The sequence below is a fragment of the Pelobates fuscus genome, chromosome 2 (assembly GCF_036172605.1).
Source record: "Pelobates fuscus isolate aPelFus1 chromosome 2, aPelFus1.pri, whole genome shotgun sequence".
In the NCBI taxonomy this organism is placed as follows: domain Eukaryota; kingdom Metazoa; phylum Chordata; class Amphibia; order Anura; family Pelobatidae; genus Pelobates; species Pelobates fuscus.
This window is the reverse complement of record NC_086318.1, coordinates 332,493,012-332,517,717: the sequence shown is the minus strand read 5'-3', so window position 1 is coordinate 332,517,717 and position 24,706 is coordinate 332,493,012. Positions and strand designations below refer to the sequence as shown.

The 24,706-nt window shown below is 36.7% G+C and overlaps 1 protein-coding gene across 1 annotated transcript in view; it reads right to left on the bottom strand.

Moving 5' to 3' along the window:
• Positions 1 to 24,706, bottom strand: part of ANKRD6 (ankyrin repeat domain 6) — a 239,589-nt gene that overhangs the window by 130,054 nt on the left and 84,829 nt on the right. The window contains exon 2 of the mRNA XM_063443571.1: positions 16,071 to 16,330. Coding sequence (XP_063299641.1) covers positions 16,071 to 16,190 — 120 coding nt within the window. The 5' untranslated portion in view covers positions 16,191 to 16,330. The remainder of the gene's footprint in view (positions 1 to 16,070; positions 16,331 to 24,706) is intronic.

Here is a 24,706-nt window from a genome sequence, read left to right as displayed (position 1 = left end):
TAATACTCCCCTCCCCCCTATTTTACACACACACTGAATCCTTACAAGCACACTCTGCACTACACACACACACTACATTCACTATACACATTGTGCACTACACACACACTACATTCACTAAACACACTCTGCACTACATTCACTATACACTCTCTGCACTCACTACAAACACTACATTCACTAAACACACTCTGCACTACACACGCACTACATTCACAAAACACACTTTGTACTACACACACACTACATTCACTAAACACACTTTGCACTACACACACTATACACACGTTTCACTCACTACAAGCTCACTACAAACACACTACATTCACTATACACACTACATCCACTACAAAAACACACACTCTGCATTCACTATACACACACCTACATTCACTACACACACACTCTGCATCTAATGCATGCATACAAACATTACATACATTACACAAAACGTACAATCTGCATCCACTATACACACTGCATCCATGACACACATACTGCATCCACTATACACACTGTATCCATGACACACATACCGCATCCACTATACACACACACACTTCATCCTTGTGGCTGGACTCGGGGCTGGCCCCGGGGGCCCAGATCTTGAGCTGTGTCAGGGGCCCTAAAATTTCTGATGGCAGCCCTGATTGTGTTTTCAAAATATATACAAGTAGAAATACAACATCAGGATAGCGATATAGAAGGAAGGTTTTTAATATTAGTTTGTACAATTAACGGTGATCTTTATACATTAATAAACGTATATCTTCCCAATATCAATCCGATGAAATTATTCTCTCAAGTCCTAGAACGAGTAGATAAAATTGCCATAGGCTTTATATTATTTGGGGGGGATTTCAATTGTGTTTTAGACATAGTAATGGTTAAACACAGGGAAAATAATACAATTATAGATAAAACAGGCTTAAGGAACACTAAAACCTTTTCCAATATTATTAAAAAAAATAACTTATATGATATTTGGAGAATAAGAAATCCCACAACTAAAGAATATACCTTTTACTCATGGCCCCACAATTCTTATTCAAGGATAGATTTTTTTCTAGGAGACTCAAGAACAATAGAAAAAGTAGAACAGATAGAGATCAAAACAATGATCTGGTCCGATCACAACAGTATTATACTGAAACTAAAAGAAGGGAAGATCAATCACTCCAGGACAACCTGGAAATTAGACGAGTCAATTCTATACAATAAAGAAAATCAACTTTTGAGCAAAGTCTCAGAATATTTTTTTACAGAAAATAGTTCCTTAGAGTCGTCAGATTTAACAATATGGTGTGCATATAAGGCAACTATTAGAGGGCATTGTATAAAGATTAAAAAAAACCCTCAAAAAACAGAAGGATTGGGGTTAGCTACGTTATATATTCAACTATATCAAACTATCAAAGAATATAAGACAAATCCAAATAAGGAAGGCCAAATAAAAATGGGAAAAATTAAACAGACCATCAAAAATAAAAATGTAAAAAAAATGTTTAAATTAAAAACTAAGTATTATAATCGACAAAATAGGGCGGATAAAATTTTAACAAATCAGCTAAAAAAAAAAAGCAGATAATAGAATTGATAAAATTATATATGAAGGAAAAACATGTAGAGCACCAAAGGAAATAGGAGAAGCCTTCAACCAATTCTATAAATCTCTGTATAATCTACATAAAAATAATTCAGATGAGAGAATAGATAATTATATTAAAGATGTGAAAATACCAAAAATATCTACAGAACAAAGAGAAAAATTAAACAAAGACATTACAAAAGAGGAAGTATTGGAACAAATAAATAAATTAGTATACTTTAAAACCCCAGGACCAGATGGCTTTAGCAATAGGTTCTATAAAGTAATGAAGGACATAGTAGCAGATCCATTAACTAGGACTTTTAATGACGCTATAAAAAAGGGGGCGTTTCCACAAGAAATGTTGAAGGCAAACATCTTGCCAATATTAAAACCTGGGAAAATATCAACGGAAGTGAAACATTACAGACCAATCTCCTTAATAAATGTTGATGTCAAGCTGTTTGCATCAATTATAGCCAAGAGTTTAAAAACAATACTGTCTGAAATTATTAACCCAGATCAAAGCGAATTTATCCGTGGGAGAAACTCAGGAAATAATGTGAGGAGGCTGATAGATGCAATGGATATGTTGGATAAAAGTAATGATCCCCTGCTGATCCTGTCTTTAGACGCAGAGAAAGCATTTGACAGGGTCAGCTGGGGATTCATGTTTAAGACCTTGGAAGCATTCAATATCTCAGGGTGGATGTTGGACGCGATAGGAGCTTTGTATGCTAATCCATTAGCAAGATCTGTAGGCCAAAATATTTGTTCTTCCTGGTTTGGATTAGAAAACGGAACGAGGCAGGGATGTCCCCCGTCTCCAATCTTATACATCATTACAGTACAAATTTTTGCTTTACAAATAAGACAAAATACGTTAATAAAGGGCCTTAACACATCTAATGGAGATGTAAAAATATCACTATACGCAGATGATACCCTTCTATATGTTAAAGATTTTGAAAATTCTCTTCCTCAATTAATGGCAGAAATCGAGTTATACAGTAATATATCAAACTATAAATTAAATATGACAAAATCGATTGCCATGTTTAAAAATGGAGAAACAAGTAAAATGATTGAATATCAAACCAAATATAACTTCTCTCAACCAGAAGAATTTGTATACTTAGGGATTAGAATAAATAAACATATAAATAGACTAATGAAAACAAATTTTTTACACCTTTTAAAAAATACCAACAAAGACTTAAAGGAATGGCGCCAACTAGAACTATCATGGTGGGGGAGAGTCAACACCCTAAGAGCCTATGTCCTTCCTAAATGGATATACTTGTTTAGGATGTTGCCATTAATAATTCCTATCCCATGGATAAAAATGATTAAATCTGCATTTGCTAATTTTGTATGGAGAGGCAAAAAACCCAGAATAAAAATAGATACGCTAAGTAAACATACAAGTAAGGGTGGGCTAAGTTATCCAAATATAGAAAAATACTATGAGGCGGGGATAATTTCACATATAGCAATATTGCAGAAAGAAGCCACATATAAAGAGGGCTGGTTCTGGTTACAATCTGAAATATGTCAAACTAAGAAGTTAGCTAATATAGTATGGAATAACAAAATATGTGAATATTCTACCTCTTATGTGCTAAGTCATCTAGTTCCTATTTGGGAAAAGATAAAAAAAGAAATTAGAAATTAAAAACAACATTTTTGGTTTCCAAAATATTGAACATATTGAAAGAGAAATAACTTATATTTCTCTAAAAAAAATGGAGAGAAGGAAATATTATAAAGGTAGAAGATATATATTTGGATGTTAAGGTGAAATCCTTTAATATATTAAGAAACAAAGTGTCTCTTCCATCTCAAGAAGCCTTTTCATATTTAAGAGTAAACAGCTATCTAAAAAAGTATAATTTTATGAATCAAGGAGATATGTATAATGCATTTAAAACTATATTTGATAATAATGAAACAAAAAAACTATTTTCAAAAAGTATTAAATTACTAGACACTAGGGTAACAGAAAATTATCCAACATCAATAAAAAGCTGGGAGAAACTCTAACATATTAATATAGATATAGAAACATGGTATGAGACATTAATTAAGGTGAATAAATACGTGCACAGTATACACTTAATAGCAATCCATTATAAGTTAATAAATAAATGGTACTTAGTACCTTCTAGAATGTCTAGAATATCAGCAGATAATGAACACCTATGTTGGAGATGTGGAGAATCAAGAGGGGATTATCTTCACATATGGTGGAATTGTAAAAAATTGACCCCCTTGTGGAGTTGGGTGAGAATTTTGTTACTCAAATTAGATAACATTAAAATAGAGACTAGTCCAGATATGATGCTGTTACATTTAAGATGGCCTACCTTAAATAAAAGAAAATAAATATTGGCAATACACTGCTTGATAGCGTCAAAAATAATTATAGCCAGAAATTGGAAAAAGACACAGGAATTTTCTAAAGTGATGTTCATACAACAAGTAAAATTTCAGATACGAATGGAAATAGGAGTAAATAGAATTAGAAGTAATTATAGAGATAATGATATTTTGATTAATTGGTTAAAATTGCTGGAACAAGAGGAAAAGGATTTAACACAAGAAATAATATAAGATACCCATCATATACTTCCAGACTGTAAAATTAGATATAAGACTAATGAGACACCACTACTGTACCAAGAAAATGTATGAGTGATTGATGAACGAATGTGGATTGAGATTTTTCTTTGCCTTTTTTTTTTCTACTAAAAATAGAGATGTTAACTACCCCCCCATTATTTATTCTATCAACTCAGATACAGTCTCTCACAAGATTGAATTGTAGAACGTTAAGAAACAGGTGATAATTTAAAGAAAAAAGAAAAGGAAAGAAAAGGGTAGAGGAAAGGGAGGGAGAAAAGAAAAGATAGGGAAGGAAAAAGGGGAAGAGAAAAGAAAAGGGAAAGAAAAGAAAAGAAAGAAAAGAAAGAAAAGGTTAAATTAGGATTAAGTCAAAAGAGAGACGGGAGGAGGGAATATACTATTGATGATGACTTTTTACCAAAGCCTTAAACAATGATGTATCTGAAAAATCTTTAGGCTGGTATTGTCTGAAATAATGAAGAAAAAACCCCCAAAAAAACACTATAGGGTCAGAAATATATGTTTGCGTTCCTGACCCTATAGTGCTCCTTTAAACTCTGCTATTTTTGCTGAGATCATCAATGCTGATGATGATTTTAGCCAATCCGATGCTTTCTCATAGAACATTATTGTGAGTCTACTGCGCATTCAAGGCAAAATGTTGCACTGTACAGAGACCATCTGACTAAAAAAGCAGAGTTTTTTTCTCTGCTATTTTATGGAAGCAGAAAATAGAATATGGCGTATACTGCGGCCAAAAGTAATACGTACATACACCTCAGGGAGGGAGAGTTGGTAAATACCTCAAAGTAATAAAACAGAAAAAACAATAATAGTGCAATACAGTATTATAAAGTGCAAAATCTTTGCTAAATAACTGTAGGAAAACCACTCACATAGGGTAGAGCTATATAAGAGCTCTGCTTTATTCCGCTTGGACGGTACAATCCCCGTCTAAGGATACAGGATGGTAGAAATGGTATTGATCCTCCAGATGCAAATGCAAATAAAAAAGTGAAAGAGAAAAACACTCTGATAGTGTAGTAAGTACTATAAACCAGGATGATTAAAGAAAGTATTGTACTTACAATTGTAGAGCATAACCTGCTCTAGTAATCACAGCATGGGTGGTACTATTCCCACCTAAGGATATGGTGGCACCAGGTAGTCAACAGGATGTGGAGTGTAGGGTAAAATAATAAAAGATATATGTATAAGTAGAATAAAATTAACTATTTATTATAAATATAACATATAAATATATGTAGGTACAAATGTCCAAAAAGAATGTCCCACTTAACGCGTTTCGCCTCTCCAGAGGCTTTATCAAAAGTGTGGGGTGGTTTCCTCAGTGTCCTGTATAAATATGAGAAAGTTGATTGCAGAACGCTACCTGGTGGATGGTTCTTCCGGTTCCGTAACGCATACCGGAAGTGATGCGGCAGAGATAACGGTCAGCAAGTTCCGGCCGCGATGTGCGTTCCACCGTGGGCCGCACGTGTCATAACCGGAAGTGATGCGACATGGCCCAAATCTCGGCGGTCATATGTCTTCTGCTTGGAAAGCACGCATCGTCAAAAATGGCGTACGTTGCGTTCCAAGCATTAGTAACCTATATACATCATAAGGGGAGGCAGAAAAAAGGCGAAAAAGAGAGGGCAAAGTATAAATAAGCATAATTAAACATACATAATAAATATTGGCTATAAAAACATAATATAAAAAACATAATGTAAAAAACATCAAAAGATAAATACAATTGCCATAAAAACATGACTGGGACACCAATATTGGAGATATTAAAATAAATAAAATCATTTATAAAATATTAACATATATTGTGATAGTCAATAAATATCAATGCCGCACTCTAAATATAGTATCCCAAGTAAATCAATAATCAAGAATGATTAATATACCAAAAAATAATTTAATGGAATATGTATTTGCAATTCAAGTTAGGAATATGTACAAATTGAATTCTGATGATCTCACTTTTAGTTTGAAAATCCGAATTGATCCTTTGAAATTCATTGATAGAACATTATTGTAACAGAGCAGAAACTGCCTCAAAATTCATATATTTACACACAAGAAAAGCTCTGCATCCACTTGATGCCAAGAGGTATGGTTTAGAAATCAATCAAGTACCTGATATACAATAAGAAGTGTATATAGCATGGAAATCAATCCCTTGAATTCATTAATTGAGAATTGCTGTAACAGTGCAGAAACTGCCTCAAAATTCATATATTTACACAGAGTTATGCTTGCACTTGATATCAATAGATAGTCTCAAAATGAATCTTATGAAAATTAACTACTCTAAAGTTACTATGATAGTGCAGATAATGGCCATTGAAGGGACGATATATCCCGAGCGCGCAGCCCGAGGAACACAAATTCATTGGATCTGACACTCCATCCAGACGTTTGGAGCCTTTTCCAAGTTGACGAACACCTTGAACTATTTCACAAAGAAATCATCATACCAACATCAGCGTTACAGGAGAGAAAGCGGTGAGATCCACCCATAATAAGACTGCATACGTCTAAAGTGACTTTGTCAAGGACTTGTTTTCATTCATTTTTTATCTTTGATTCATTTCTTCCCTTTTCACAATTTTTTTACGTTTTTTCAAATTTTTTTCACTTTTTTCATTTTTTCTTTTCCTTTTTTCATTTTTCTCCCCCTTTTTTTGCTGTTTTTTTGCTGTTTTTTTGCTGTTTACTTGATACATTGATCCTTGCAAGGAGTTGGATACATCAGGACTGTGCACTAATAGATTGCTATGCATAGCTTTAGAAGTGGGGTGAACAGTGTCATACTAATGAATTTAACCTTTGTGCCAGGACATTGAGTGTGTATATATAGGAGCTTTAAGTTATTTTCTGCATTTACATTGTGATTTCCAATGAGGTATATACTTATGAATTTTATTGAGGTTCGACCTTTATGCAGAGCTTTTTGTGTGTATATATATGAATTCTGAGGCAGTTTCTGCACTATCACAGTAACTTTAGAGTAGTTAATTTTCATAAGATTCATTTTGAGACTATCTATTGATATCAAGTGCAAGCATAACTCTGTGTAAATATATGAATTTTGAGGCAGTTTCTGCACTGTTACAGCAATTCTCAATTAATGAATTCCAGGGATTGATTTCCATGCTATATACACTTCTTATTGTATATCAGGTACTTGATTGATTTCTAAACCATACCTCTTGGCATCAAGTGGATGCAGAGCTTTTCTTGTGTGTAAATATATGAATTTTGAGGCAGTTTCTGCTCTGTTACAATAATGTTCTATCAATGAATTTCAAAGGATCAATTCGGATGAATTTTCAAACTAAAAGTGAGATCATCAGAATTCAATTTGTACATATTCCTAACTTGAATTGCAAATACATATTCCATTAAATTATTTTTTGGTATATTAATCATTCTTGATTATTGATTTACTTGGGATACTATATTTAGAGTGCGGTATTTTTATTAGATTTTTTTGGATTTGTCGTTTGAGAGGTTATAGTAGAGGAAATACCTCTAAAATACCAGCACCACCGTGTAATCGAGTGCCAACACTACCCAGTTCGTTGAATAAATATCAATGTATTGAAATAGTATTGATAATATTCAAATTAAAGACACTTGATGATTGTAATTTTATGGCAATAGTGATTGTACCAACATAGTAATATACTACAGTGGGGGAAAAAGGACATAGCAGCAGATAAAGGGTACAAATAAATATAATATAGTGGAGGAGGGCAAGATATATTATGCAAAGAGGGAAAGGCTGTCCATAAATGTATAAAAAAGGATAAAAATTTTAAATTTAAATATCAGTATGAGAGATGAACTAAGGCTAAATTATATAAAAAATATATCAAAAATATAAAGTTATAAAAAAATTGTATAAATCGAATTCGATATTTAGGCCTTTAGGGTGGAGGGTATCTAAATAATATACCCATTTCATCTCAGTCTTTCCAATCTGTTTAATTATATCGCCACCTCTCCAGTGCTTATTAACAATTGCAATACCCTTGAAAGTGAGCAATTTAGGGTTATTGTCATGTATACAAAAGTTAGAAGAAACAGCGTGATTAGCAAATCCCTTTTCTATGTTTCCGCAATGCTCTGCTATTCTCACTTTGAGGGGTCTGATGGTTCTGCCGATATATTGGAGCCCACATGGGCATTCTAATAGATAAATAACGTTTTTGCTGCTGCATGTAATAATATTTTTGATATTGTATGTTTTACCTGTATTATTAGATTTAAAATCGGTAGTTACTTTGGATGTTGATTTAGTCTTCCTGCATGCTATACAGCAATTACATTTAAAAAAGCCTTTTTTTGTCGCCATAAAGTTATCAAGTTTTTTTGGGGTAGTTTTTGTAAAATTTTTGGTAATATGCATCTTTAAATTGGGGCACCTCTGAAGATTACCTTTGGTTTATCGGGTATAATTTTACCTAATATCTCATCTTCTTTTAGAAGGTGCCAGTGCTTGTTTAAAATGTACCTGAGTTGTTTATTTTTATTATTAAAATACATTACAATAGGTAATGTAAAATCTTGTTTTACGTCTTTTTTCTTTTTCTGTATCAATTCTTTCCAATTTAAAATTAAAGTCTCCTTAATCGTATCTTCTACTTTAGTATTATTATATCCTTTTTGTATAAATCTTTTCTTTAGATCATACGCCTGTTTGTTAAAAATCGAAGTTTCAGAACAGTTCCTTCTAAGTCTCAGCATTTGGCTCTTAGGTATGCTATCCAACCATACCTTATTATGGCAACTATTAGTCTTTATATAATTATTGCCATGTACATCTTTAAAATGTGTCTTAGTGTGTATCTTATTGTCTTTGATATAAATGTCTAGATCAAGGTAGGTCACTGTTGTAGTACTAATATTAGCTGTTAAAATAATGCCCTCATTGTTGGTATTTAGGAAGGATATAAACTCCTGTGTTGAGGAGACAGGACCCCTCCATATAAAGAGAAGATCATCAATATACCTCACATAGGCTACCAATCGGTCATATAGAGGTTGGCATAACTGGGTGCAAACCTGGTACCCATAGATGTGCCTGTATTTTGTAGGTAAAAACTATCCTTGAACCAAAATAAATTATTTTTCAAGATCAGATCTATCCCTTCTATTATGAAGTCAATCTGATCCTGGGGCATAGTGTTTTCTCCTTCTAATATTGTCCTTACTGCTTTGCATCCTTTATCATGTTGAATAATGGTGTATAACGACTTAACATCACATGTCATTAATGTAAAGTCTTCTTGCCATGTTATTGCTTCTAGTTTATTGAGAAGATAAATTGTGTCTTTCAAATAGGATCTAGTTTTAACTACATAAGGTTGTAACATAATGTCAATATATTCAGACAAGTTAGAAAGCGGTGATCCTATGCCTGACACAATAGGACGGCCCAGAGGATTATTAAGATTCTTATGAATTTTAGGTAGGAAATATATTACTGGAATATTTGGATGTAATATGTGAATGTACTTGTATTCTTTGTCATCTATTATACCACAGTCTTTTCCTTTGTCTAAATAAACGTTTAATTTGTTCTTAATATCAATGATGGGATTGTTTTTTAATTTAGTATAGGTGGATGTATCGTTAAGTTGGTTATAAGCCTCAGCTTCGTATTTGTCACTGGATAAAATCACAAGTCATTTTAAAGATGTACATGTCAATAATTATATAAAGACTAATAGTTGCCATAACAAGGTATGGTTGGATAGCATACCTAAGAGCCAAATGCTGAGACTTTGAAGCAACTGTTCTGAAACTTTGATTTTTAACAAACAGGCGTATGATCTAAAGAAAAGATTTATACAAATAGGATATAATAATACTAAAGTAGAAGATACGATTAAGGAGACTTCAATTTTAAATAGGAAAGAATTGATACAGAAAAAGAAAAAAGAAGTAAAATAAGATTTTACATTACCTATTGTAATGGATTTTAATAATAAAAATAAACAACTCAGGTACATTTTTAACAAGCACTGGCACCTTCTAAAAGAAGATGAGATATTAGGTAAAATTATACCCGATAAACCAAAGGTAATCTTCAGAGGTGCCCCCAATTTAAAGATGCATATTACCAAAAATTTCACAAAAACTACCCCAAAAAAACTTATGGCGACTTATGGATATGAAACTTATGAAACTTATGGATAACTTTATGGCGACAAAAAAAAGGCTTTTTAAAATGTAATTGCTGTATAGCATGCAGGAAGACTAAATCAACATCCAAAGTAACTACCGATTTTAAATCTAATAATACAGGTAAAACATACAATATCAAAAATATTATTACATGCAACAGCAAAAATGTTATTTATCTATTAGAATGCCCATGTGGACTCCAATATATCGGCAGAACCATCAGACCCCTCAAAGTGAGACTAGCAGAGCATTGCAGAAACATAGAAAAGGGCTTTGCTAATCACGCTGTTTCTTCTCATTTTTGTATACATGACAATAACCCTAAATTGCTCACGTTCACGGGTATTGCAATTGTTAATAAGCACTGGAGAGGTGGCGATATAATTAAACAGATTGGGAAGACTGAGATGAAATGGGTATATTATTTAGATACCATCCACCCTAAAGGCCTAAATATCGAATTTGATATATACAATTTTTTATAACTTTATATTTTTTTATTTATTTTATATATTTTTTATATAATTTAGCCTTAGTTCATCTCTCATACTGATATTTTAATTTAAAATTGTTATCCTTTTTTATACATTTATGGACAGCCTTTCCCTCTTTGCATAATATATCTTGCCCTCCTGCACTATATTATATTTATTTGTACCCTTTATCTGCTGCTATGTCCTTTTTCCCCCACTGTAGTATATTACTATGTTGGTACAATCACTATTGCCATAAAATTACAATCATCAAGTGTCTTTAATTTGAATATTATCTACACTATTTCAATACATTGATATTTATTGACTATCACAATATATGTTAATATTTTATAAATGATTTTATTTATTGTTTTAATATCTCCAATATTGGTGTCCCAGCCATGTTTTTATGGCAATTGTATTTATCTTTTGATGTTTTTTACATTATGTTTTTTATATTATGTTTTTATAGCCAATATTTATTATGTATGTTTAATTATGCCTATTTATACTTTGCCCTCTCTTTTTCGCCATTTTTTCTGCCTCCCCTTATGATGTATATAGGTTACTAATGCTTGGAACGCAACGTACACCATTTTTGACGATGCGTGCTTTCCAAGCAGAAGACACATGACCGCCGAGATTTGGGCCATGCCGCATCACTTCCGGTTGTGACACGTGCGGCCCACGGTGGAACGCACATCGCGGCCGGAACTTGCTGACCGTTATCTCTGCCGCATCACTTCCGGTATGCGTTATGGAACCGGAAGAACCATCCACCAGGTAGCGTTCTGCAATCAACTTTCTCATATTTATACAGGACACTGAGGAAACCACCCCACACTTTTGATAAAGCCTCTAGAGAGGCGAAACGCGTTAAGTGGGACATTCTTTTTGGACATTTGTACCTACATATATTTATATGTTATATTTATAATAAATAGTTAATTTTATTCTACTTATACATATATCTTTTATTATTTACCCTACACTCCACATCCTGTTGACTACCTGGTGCCACCATATCCTTAGGTGGGGATAGTACCACCCATGCTGTGATTACTAGAGCAGGTTATGCTCTACAATTGTAAGTACAATACTTTCTTTAATCATCCTGGTTTATAGCACTTACTACACTATCAGAGTGTTTTTCTCTTTCACTTTTTTATTTGCATTTGCATCTGGAGGATCAATACCATTTCTACCATCCTGTATCCTTAGACGAGGATTGTACCGTTCACGCGGAATAAAGCAGAGCTCTTATATAGCTCTACCCTATGTGAGTGGTTTTCCTACAGTTATTTAGCAAAGATTTTGCACTTTATAATACTGTATTGCACTATTATTGTTTTTTCTGTTTTATTACTTTGAGGTATTTACCAACTCTCCCTCCCTGAGGTGTATGTACGTATTACCTTTGGGCGCAGTATACGCCATATTCTATTTTCTGTTTGACCAATACACAAGGTTTGGGAATCCTTGTATTGTATACAGCAGCCTTCACTGATTTATCACATTATAGCGAGCGCCTATAATTCCTGTTTTTTCTTGTATTTTATGGAAGCGACTCTAGTCGCTGTCATACTGAGCCACTAGAGGCAGGTTAGACCTGCAATTTAAATTCCTGCCGAATGTCAGGATTAAAACAGAAGCACATGGCACCCAGACCACTTTACTGAGGTTAAGTGGTCTAGGTGCCTATAGTGTTCATTTAATTCAATCGCATTTTAATTTAATTAAATCTCTGGCATTGTCCCAGGCAAACTAAAAAGTACATGTCCCCTTGACCTCAGCTACTGAGACGAGCGACAGGTGGAGTCAATGTGGTTTGAACAACCTGTGTTCAGAGAACATCACTAATTTGCATAGTTCTTAAAGTTCAATTCAACTCGAGTGCACTCAGTAGCCGAAGCTCTTGAATTCATTGTTATTAAGTAATAATTTAAAGACGTGATTGCTCTATCTACATGGAAACTGTAGGGCATGCTAAGTACATACTAATCAAAAAATAAGTGTTTTAATTTAATCTGGAAAATATATTTTTCCTTACTCTGACAAATCATTGTCTCATAGTTCTTCTTGGATGGCACATAATAATTCAAAGCAGATCCTAATTAAAAAAAAGATTGTGATCTCTGTGTTAAAAAGCACAACTTTATTAATCACATGGGAATATATACAATTTTTGTAATGAGTTGCAACCAAAGTTGATGAATCAGCATGTATGAATTTGCTGGCTGATTTGAGAATATATCCAACAATTTTCTAAAAGCCAAGATCAAAGAATAATCTGACTGAAATAAATCACATGTGGATATAATAAATCACAGGTGGATATAATGAGTACATTTATGCTAATTAACAAACTTCACCAACAAGCTCCTAAAAGCAATTCTATAATATCAGGAATAGAAATCTGTATTCTTAACACAATAGTGCCCTCTGTTGCTCACTCCCCCCAACATATAAAGGGTTAAAAATACATTTAGTCACTTACTCGATTCCAGTACAGATATCCCTCAGAGCTGGGTTGGCGCTCTGCCTCCTCTGATGTCATCCGACAGGGTGGACAACCTAATTCTCATGCGCTGTGTGCGCCACACGCTCATTAGGGCCTCCTTCAATACTTTGCTATGGGGAATTCAATGACACTGGATGACCTCATGCATGGCGTGAGGACATCCAACATCATTAAAGGGACTGCCTTGGGTGCAGTTAAATCTGCCACTGCCTCTTCTGTAGCCTCAATGGCTAAATGTACCTGTGTTTCATTTCAACACAAGCTTCCTCAATGGCTATTATTAAAGCAGCACTGTCACCATTTTTCCATCAAAATGATTATTTCATAAAGATAGAATATTTCTGAAATACTCATATTGACTGTCTTGGAATTTCACTGAAATTCCAACCTAGTCATAAGATATACTCCGCCTGACACTGGGTGGAGCTACTGCCTTCAAGCTTCACTTGTAATGGCTACAAGGATAGCCATTTTATTGTATGAAAGAATGTGATACTAACTCTCTACCCACACTTTGGTTTTCCCAGGAGAACTAGGGGGACCTGGCATCCAGACCACTTCATTGAGATTAAGTGGTCTGGATTGCTATAGTGGTCCTTTAAAGCGGCACTGTCATGCCGAACTTACCTTAACCCAATTGATTCCTCTTCTCTCCCTCTGTCAGGATCTGTCATTCATTTCTTCCTGCCTGCTCTAGTTTTCTTTAAAGGAGCACTATAGGGTCAGGAACACAAACCTGTATTCCTGACCCTATTGGGTTAAATCCACCATCTAGCCCCCTGGGCCCCTCATGCCTCCCTAAAAATAGCAAAATCTTAGTTGTATTCAAGCCTGAAGCTGTAGCTCTGCATGCTGTTTTACTCAGAATAGCAACCTGTCTGCTGACATCATCAGAAGTAGTCCAGGCACTCCAACAAATTTCAAAGTAGAGGCCATTTTTATTGGAACAAGGAACCAAAAAGAAACGTTTCGACCCCTTAGGGCCTTTCTAAAGTTCAAGCTTGACAAAGGCCCTAAGGGATCGAAACATTGCTTTTTGGATCCTTGTTCCAATAAAAATTGCCTCTATTTTGGAATTTGTTGGAGTGCCTGGATTATTTTCTATATTCAAAGTTTATGTTTGGTCCTTTTGGTACTGGGACTTATCCGTTAGAGCACCCTGAATTCCAGGACGAAGGAATGAGTGCACTTTCATCACCTACATATGCTGTCATCAGAAGTAGAGGCCTGATCCAGTCACAGTGTTTCTCCATAGGATTGGCTTAGACTGACAAAGAGGCAGATCAGGGGCAGAGCCAGCACAATTCAAACACAGCCCTGGCCAATCAGCATCTCCTCATAGAGATGAATTGAATCAATTAATCTCTATGAGGAAAGTTCAGTGTCTGCATGCAGAGGGAGGAGACACTGAATGTTTGGATGCATTTTAGGCAGCCATGACCTAGGAAGGAACTCTAACAGACATCTGAGGAGTGGCCAGTGAAGTTATCACTAGGCTGTAATGTAAACACTGCATTTTCTCTGAAAAGACAGTACTTACAGCAAAAAGCCTGAAGGTAATGATTCTACTCACCAGAACAAATTCAATAAGCTGTAGTTGTTCTGGTGACTATAGTGTCCCTTTAAAACATAAGACCAAGTAGGGACTATTTTGTCTTATGGAGGTTTCCTACACCTGACAATCTCTGACCAGTGGAGGAGCAAAGAGTGCTCCGTTTCCTGTGGTCAGAGAAATATTCCCACAATTCTTACCTTTCCTCTGTGATCTTGCGATGCTTCCTGTCAGTATTCCCGAACGTCCTGTCATTTTAGACAGAACGTCGGCGAAACTACCGGATTTCGTCCTAACAGAATGAGAACAGTTTGTTCATTCATGTTAGGACGCAATTCGGGACTTTGTTCGGAATGGAATTTTATTCGAATGAATGAAACTCCGTTCCTATTCGTGCCGCGGTATCAGGGAGCTATCTACCAAAAGGCTGAAAGAATTAAATTGGTCTTTCAGCCAAATGTATGAATACTAAGTAAAGATTACTTAGCACTAGTAAATTCTGCCCCTACTCACTATATCGTGAATATCGTGAATAGGGGCATGTCTACTAAACAGTTGGCAACCTAGTGTGGGGGCCAGGGGGGACAATAGATGGGGGCCTCCACCCGCCGCTCATGGGTGGGGGCCGGGGGGGACAAAAGTACCCCTTATTTTCATTTAGGGCCCTCACCTGCCGCTCATGGGTGGGGGCTGGGGGGGGGAAATAGGTGTCTCCCCCTATTTTCATTTAGGGTCCCCACCCACAGCTCATGGGCAGGGGCCGGAGGGGGGACAATAGGCTTTGCCCTTCCTAGCCCATGTTTAGTCTTTCTATTGAAAGAAGGCCTGCCACAAAGTTGCAGTGTATCAGGCGTAGTTGTATATTAATTAATGTCAGTAAATTGTATCCCAGATTTGTATAGACTATTATTTGATTTACAATACATGGACTGTGAATTAATGCCTGACCCCACCCCCCACCCTCCCCCCGGCTTGCCACTGAGAAGTAAGCAGTAGAAGGTATGACATAATATAGATACAATTAGTTAAGATATACAGTTTGTCATTCATATTGTACGATGAATGAAAAGCTAAAGCTAAAAAAAGTTTCCTTGTTACCTTGGTAACGGCTACCTTGGCACCCTTGTTGATAAGCTGTACCACATTATCCACTTGGCCTTTGTAGGCTGCTACGAGAAGGCGTTCTGAAAGCACAGCGATCGCATCCTGCTGGCTCATGAATTAGAAGAGGGAGGCTGTCAGAGCAAGCTAAGGACAGGTACTTGCAGATTCAGATATAATGGGCTCCAGACAGCACATGCTTCATATCACAGACAGATACAGTGACACTAACTTCATCTATGCCATATTGCGTATACCTGAGAAAAGAAGAGAAAACTATGCTTGAAAACTGAAATGAAGATATACACTCATAAATGAGTCATTTTAGTCACGTCATATAGAAGCCTAGTACAAAATATACCCACTAGGTTAATAATACCCTCCACCCACCTTTCCCTTCCCCCCAAAATGGCTTTTTAATCATTAAAAAAGAAAAACATATCACTATGAATTGTCTTCCAATCAGTATTTAATACATGTTATCCTTTAAACTGTTATTGAATTCTAATTAACCGAGCCACTCTGAGCATGGTTAAATGCAGAATAGCAGGGTTATTTACTAAAGTGAGAGTTCAAAGTTAATTAAAATTTTGAGAAAGCATAGCTGACGCAGATAATTTTTTGTGTTTGTCCTTTTGACCTTACATTTGTTTTAAATCACTTTGAATTCTCATTTTGTGAATAACCCTGTAGGTTTCATGGCTTAAATTAATAATCATGGAGCGATAGCTCATGATATAAGAATAAACCAGCAATGTCACATCTTGATTCCTATTGAGTAACAACAAACAAATGTTAAACCAGTACAAACAGCAATTTTACCCAGGCACAGACAATAGTTACATTAAATACTATACAAATATATTAATGATTTATTTACTAAACTCTGAAATGTAGCAAACTGAAATCTGAATGGTTGTAAATATAAATGTTGACATACATATATTAATTTGCTACTATTTATTGAGTAAACTCCATAGTCTTAAAGCAACACTGTAGGGTCAGGAACATAAATATGTATTCCTGACCCTATAGTGTTAAAAACACAATCTAGCTCCCCTGGCCACGGCTTACTCCATACATACAGGAAAATCCTCTTTTATTCCAGTCTGCTGCTGCTTGCTCTGTCCCTGAGCTGCCTGCTTTGATGATATCATCAGAAGTTATGATTTGAGCCAATAACAATGCTTTCCCATAGGAAAGCATTGGATTGCCTGAGACAGGGGCAGAGCCAGCACAAGCCAAACACAGCCTTGGCCAATCAGCATCTCCTCATAGGTACCCCTAGGCGGTAATGCAAGCACTGCTTTTTCTCTGAAAAGACAGTGTTGACTGCAAAAAGCCTGAAAGGAATGATTATACTCACCAGAACAAATACAATAAGCTGTAGTTGTTTTGGTGACTACAGTGTCCCTTTAAACATGGACAATCAGATTGTTTAGAATATTAACATCTTTTATAACACTTTATCTCATCAGAATTGAAGGAGAACAATTTAGAAAAGTAATACGGGCTCTTTTAGTTCACATATAAAACAATACTGCATAGTGTTCCATGAGATATATATACAGGTGATACTTGAAAAATTAGGATATCGTGCAAAAATTCATTTATTTCAGTAATGCAACGTAAAAGGGGAAACTAATATATGAGATAGACGCATTACATACAAAGCAAGATAGTTCAAGCCGTGATTTGTCATAAGTGAGATGATTATGGTTTACAGCTCATGAAAATCATCGCACTTATGGCAAATCACGTCTTGAACTATCTTGCTTTGCATGTAATGCATCCATCTCATGTATTAGTTTCCCCTTTTACGTTGCATTACTGAAATAAATGAACTTTTGCACGATGTTCTAATTTTTCGAGTATCACCTGTATATAGACCATATAATAAACTGTAAGACTAAATGCCAGGCAGGTTTAAAAAGCTCTATCTGTGGTACTAATTCTAGAAATGTGTACAGACTGTCATACCAAGTTTTGAAATGATCATGAAATGTAGGTTTATTTTATGAGGTTATTTGCTATGCTGGGAAGTTTTCAATGAAATTGCAAATGTTATGCTGGGAAACTGGAATACCTAACCAGAAACTCCAAATATCAGCAACTCCAGGCATCAAACCCTTTCTCTATTTGAATTATATTGGCAGCCGATGACATACCTCCAACGTTTCTCTATTTAGTCCTAATGTCCTCTTTACAAGGAGCTCCATATTGCTGATTTGTCTGAGTGTATATCAGTCATACTCACAGTAATGTGTTTTCAAACTACAATAAATGTTTTAAAAAAATCTTTTTGTTTTTAGTCTAAATTACATTTTAGTTACATAATTGTTATTAGTGAGTCACCTAACATTTCTTAGAACAGCCCAACCCCATTGACAGCCTGAAAATTAAAATGTCCCTGTTTGCCCACTTCAAAAGGTTGGAAAGGTATGCAAAAATAATAGAAAGTACTATGGTCCTGAAGCAGTAAACAGGTGAAACACAAATAAGGTTGGTATGGTCACTGATAAAAAAAAAAAAAAAAATAGAGGTTTCACATATTAAAAATGTTATTCAAATTATTGCTTGAAATAGATTGGCTGCTTAATTAAGATATTAATAATACTCAGGATGTGCCTAAAATATGTAAGTTTGGTGGCTATTCTAAGAAATGTTAAAAAGGATCAGCTCTAGACAAACTCACATTTTTACTCAGGTATCCATAATTCTGTGTAATATATATATAAACACAATATCATAAACACAAAACCAACTATGTGTAACGCAAGTCCCCACGAAAATCCTTCCAACCAAGAAAATATGTAGAAAATGTGCATGACAAAACAAGAGTAAATTCAAAATATTGTCCAGCTGTATGAATAATAGGTGACACAGTATGAGAGCCATGATACGTGCAATTAGCCAATACTGAAAGTCTATAATTAGCCTGATTTGTTGTGTGCGTCGTGAAATAATCCAAGAATAGGCACCACATCCTGCCTTTCAATCGATGTTCCAATTGCGATTTTTAGCCAGAGACCCCAGCAAATGTTAAAGGGATTCTATACTGCCAGTAAAACAAAGCTGTTTTCCTGGCAAAGTAGAATCTTGCAGTGCCCACCTCCCTCGCGCCCCCACTCCTGTGAGACTGAAGGGGTTCAGTCACTTACCTGAATCCCTCGGCGATGGGTCAGGCTCCGCCAATGCTCTTCCCCCATTTTCCTATGGGAAAAAATCTGACGCCGGAGGTCCTCATGCATAGCGTGAGGAAGTCCAGCGCCAAATAATGGAAGAAAGGTCCATTTCAATTCTGGTAGACAGCCACTAGAGGAAGAGTTAACTCAGAGGTTATTATTGCCTGCTTCTCAGTGTAGGGGTAAGGGACATGGGACATTGCACCCAGACCACTTTAATGAGCTGAAGTGGTCTGGGTACCTACAGTGTCCCTTCAAGCTGAGACTAAATTTTTCAACAAGGGATAGGCACAGGTGAACATTTTTTTTACTTTTGATTAGTTAATTTTCCAGTTTCAGATAGACCTTGATTTGTAAATTATCGATTCAGAATTAACCAAATTTCAGAAAAATTAAACAAAATTCGGATTCCATTATTTCCATTATTCCAAAGGATATCAAACCATGAGGCCCTTTACTTAATTTCGCTCTTTCAGTTGCCCTTAATCCCACAAGAGGATAACAAATTACTAAACACCTGAAAGAGCAAAATTAAGAAAAGCACTATTCTTTATTTAGTTCTGCCAGTTGCTTGGTAGATAAGTCCCTAATTTGCTATGCCTTATAATAGATTGTAAATAATTTATTTCAATAAATTTTCGGTTTATATAAGTTTGAAAAGAATTTAGAAATTTGGACGTTTTTAAATTGCTCAATTCGGTTGAATTCAGAAAAAATTTAATTTGGAACTAAACAAATCGTACACGTCTAGTTTAATACTTGTGGCTTGATATTCCTGAAAGGTGTGAGGAATGATTGAAGCACTCTATAGGGGAGATTTATCAAGGTTAAACCTTCTACTGGTTTCTATAATAATTACCCCTTATTTAGAGCTTTGTCCTAGAATACCACCTGTTTTTGTCTTTATAAATCTCACTTGCACCATAACCACTACAACCTATTGTCGTGGTTTTGGTACAAAGAGCATTTCAGTGTAGCCTCTATGTTGTTGACAAAATGTATATAGGCATTTAGACATGAAAAATGTGTGTTTTCTGGCACACAGTGCACAGACCATTCTGCTGCTGTCTAGAACAAATCTGTACATATTTGGATAGCAGTTATGGAGTTAAGCCCTGGGGGAGGCTACACAGTGAACTGTACACTCTGTTTAAGGAAAACTGCTGCAAATTAGTTTTAATTCAACTGATTAGTGAGTTTATTCATGTAACTGGATCAGTGAAAGTACCAGAAGGGAATTCTTTATAAGAACATGACAATGCATTATATCAATCAGAGATTATGACATATTGACACTAGTAACTGATACCCTCACTAATGGAAATTACACAGTAGGATAAACACAAGAGGTGTTAGGAGATTCACTCTCTCTTTTTAGGGCATTCTTCTACCAAAATATCAATGCACAGAGGTGAACGTACAAAAGGTTTTGAAACATGAAGCATAACAATTTGGTAGTGCGTTCCATGGAATAATTTTTATATTTATTTTCACTAGTAATTTGATCATATTCATCAATCTGTCTTTAAATAAATAAAGGACCACTCAGGGCATCTAAACAATTTTACTCCGGGTGCCCTCTTATCTTAAGGTGTTAAGCTGTTAACAAAAGACTTAACCCCAAACTTTTTATGACAGCACCAACTACCTCTTTTGTTTGTCCGAAACTTGAATTAGGAAGGCTTGGACCTGGCACACTGGTAGGTGGAGAGTGTTAGTTGACGCTCTCAGCCTGTTGACTAACTCCCTATTTAGAGAAGTGAGTAAAACAGATACTCCTCTTTTTCATTCAGTTTTCTAAAAGGGAAACTAGTGTTAGGCTGAGAATATCAGCCTATCGTTGTTACAAAAGCCTTACAGCAGAGAGGTGATTGGTTAACACAGGATAAAGCATTTTGGAAATTAAAAATGGTTTAATTTAAATAAAGACCTGGGGCCAAATGGTATTCACCAATACGTGTAGAAATATCCATACAACTGTTTTTAATTTTTTAGGATTCTTTTCTTTCAGGATTTTTACCAGCAGATTGGGAAATAGCAGATGTGGTGCCTATATTTAAAGAGTCCAAAAGCTCAACCTGGAAACTATGGACCGTGAGATTAACATCTGCGGTTGGGAAATTATTTGAAGGGCGGCTAAAGGATAATATTCAAGAATTAATTTTGAACAAAATTATTATTAGCAGGAATCAACTTGGTTTTATGAAAGGCAAGTCATGCCAAACTAACTTAATTGCATTCTCTAAAGAAGTTGGTAGAATTAAAGATCAGGGCAATCCCATAGATGTGTCCGGGTAAGCACCATGTCATCCAGACCCCAGGCAGCTCCTATTCTTTGGAGTAGTTCTAGCCCTGTTCTACCTGTATATGTCCTCAGCACTGGGGGCTGGACCTCTTCTGTGGTCATTGCCCGTGCTTCACGTGAGGCATATCACTCATCTGCTGGGTCTATAAACTACCCCTCACTGAGAACAGGTCTTTAATCCTGGTGTATGTGTTCAGTTCCTGTTTTCTAGTCTCCTGAACTTGTATTCCATATTGACCCTGGCTTCTGACCTCTGACATCCCTTGACTTTGGCTACACTTCGTTTATCCTGACCTCTGGCATCCCTTGCCTTCGGCTATACCTTGACTATGCTGCTGTTTGTGACCTTGTCGGTACTGCTATGGAACACCTTTCCTGCACAGCCACCATGCACAGATTCACAGTCCAGGTGGCGTCTTACCTGGTCACATTGGACGATGTCTATCTGCAAGGGTGAGCAAACATTTCTGCGCTACAGACTCCCACCTCAGGTAAGATATCTGACAAGATGTGATCTACTTGGAGTTTGCTTGGGCATTGTAGCGTTACTCACCTTTCCCAGGGGCCGGCCGCGGTCCTCTCTTCAAGCCGCGCGCGGTCCTGCGGCTCATCCGACGCTTCAGGCAGGAAGGCGGGCAGTGACCGCGAGATGCGGTCACATGTCCCGCCTGAATCTAAGAGCGCGCCGCGAGTCTTGGGCGCGCTCTTAACCCCTTAAGGACCAAACTTCTGGAATAAAAGGGAATCATGACATGTCACACACGTCATGTGTCCTTAAGGGGTTAAAGAGACAGTGGGAGCCTAAATTGCCAAAAGGCTCCCATTGGCCCCTGTCATCCCACACACCCCATACACTTACCTTTTGGGGGTGTGGAAGTGACAGGAGCCAATCACATTAGTTTTGAACCTATTTATACTTACCCTTTTCCCTTAGTTCCTTGCCCTATCGTGGTTTCTGCTACAGTTTCCTTTAGTGCTTGTTGTGTTCAGTTGTGTTTCTCCATATTTGACCTTGGCTTTGTATTCTGACTTCGTTTTCGCTTTATCCTTGTCTGTACTGTTTGCCGGCTTGCTGATTCCTGTGTACCAGACCCCGGCTAGTTCTCGTTTACGCTGTCTCTTTGTGCCCTTGACCTCGGATCGTTCCTGAGTCTGTACTTCTCCTATTACGTCGAGTCCGGCCACTCTAAGGTCCGGTAGACGTATCTCTCCTCTGTGCTGTCTTCTGTTTGGCTGGATCCTGCGTGTAGGGGTATATACTCGTTACATTACGATAGGGCCATGGACCCCGCAGATTTAGCTCAACAGATGGCGTCCCATGAGGCTAGATTTGTAGAGCAGGATCACCGTATGGATCAGATAGCTCAGGCTCTCCAGACGCTTTTAGCTAGGACCATTCCAGCAACCGCACCTAACCCTCCTACACCCCTGCTTCCTGAAGTATCGACTGTGCCTAATGCTACGGCCAATTTAACGCCTCCTCCTAGGTATGGAGGGGATTCTAAGACATGCAGAGGGTTCATTAACCAAATAGAGTTTCATTTTGAGATGTATCCACGTTCATTTCCCACAGAGAGGTCTAAAGTTGGGTTCTTTATGCACAAACTTACCGACAAAGCACTTGAATGGGCAAACCCTATTTGGGAGGCTAATGGACCTATGGTGCATGACTTTCACAGTTTCCTTACAGCTTTTCGCAGAACTTTTGACACTATGAAAAGGTCTAAGAATGCCGCAAGAGCATTAATGAGGGTTAAACAGGGTTCTAGGTCTGTGGCTGATTACGCTATTCAGTTTCGTACCCTTGCCTCACAGGTAGATTGGACCAACAATGGGTTAACTACTGCCTTCATGGAAGGCTTATCAGACTCTATATTGGATGAGGTAGCAGCTAAGGAGCTTCCTGTTGCCTTAGAGGACCTTATTGACTACCTCATCGATATAGATAATAGTATTCGTGACAGGCTCTATACCAAGAACAGGAATAGACGTTTTGTTACACCTATTCACCCCAGAGTTAATACACCGGAGAGTGTAAAAGTATCTGAAGAGGAACCCATGCAATTAGGGGTTGCCAAACTCTCTGATAATGAAAAATTACATAGGAGAAGGGAGGGACTCTGCCTATATTGTGGTAAGAGAGACCATATGGTAAAGGAGTGTCCTTTGCTCCCGGAAAACTCTCGCACCTAAGACCTTATAGGGGACTGGCCTTGGGTGTGATTTCTAAGTCTCCTACATTGCCTCCTAACCGACTGCTTCTCCCTGTTTCTTTACATATGGGAGAGAGTTGTATAGTTGAAAATATATACGCCCTGGTTGACTCTGGAGCAGCTGAGAATTTTATAGACTCTGGTTTTGTAAAGAAAAACAACATTCCCATCAGGGAGAAGGAGATACCCATGGCCGTTGAGGCCATAGATGGTAGACCATTGATATCTACAGTTGTTACTCATGAGACTGCACCGTTACACATGTACACAGGGGTTTTACACTATGAAACCATTCGGTTCCAGGTCATCACCTCTCCCTCTTCACAGTTAGTGTTAGGGTATCCATGGTTACGTGCCCACAATCCCATTTTTGACTGGGAGACAGGGCAGATAAAATCATGGAGTGGGGCCTGCCATGAATCGTGTACTATTGAAGTTACGCCTGTGAATTCTATTAATGTTCCTACCACTCCTCCTTTGTCTACGGCTATACCCTCTCAGTATTTATCTTTAAAGACTGTCTTTGATAAAAGAGAGGCTGACAAATTACCGCCTCACAGACCCTATGATTGTGCTATTGACTTGTTGCCTGGCACTATACCTCCAAAGGGCAGGGTGTACCCCTTATCGGTTCAAGAAAACCGTGTCATGGAGGAATATATTAAAGAATCATTAGATAAGGGATTTATTAGGAGATCCTCTTCTCCGGCTGGAGCGGGGTTCTTCTTTGTATCGAAGAAAGAAGGTGATTTAAGACCTTGCATTGATTATAGAGGTCTTAATAAAATCACCATCAAAAATGCTTACCCTATACCATTAATAACAGAATTGTTTGACAGGCTCAAACATGCTACGGTATTCACCAAATTAGATCTTAGAGGAGCATACAATTTGATACGTATAAAAAAGGACCACGAATGGAAGACAGCC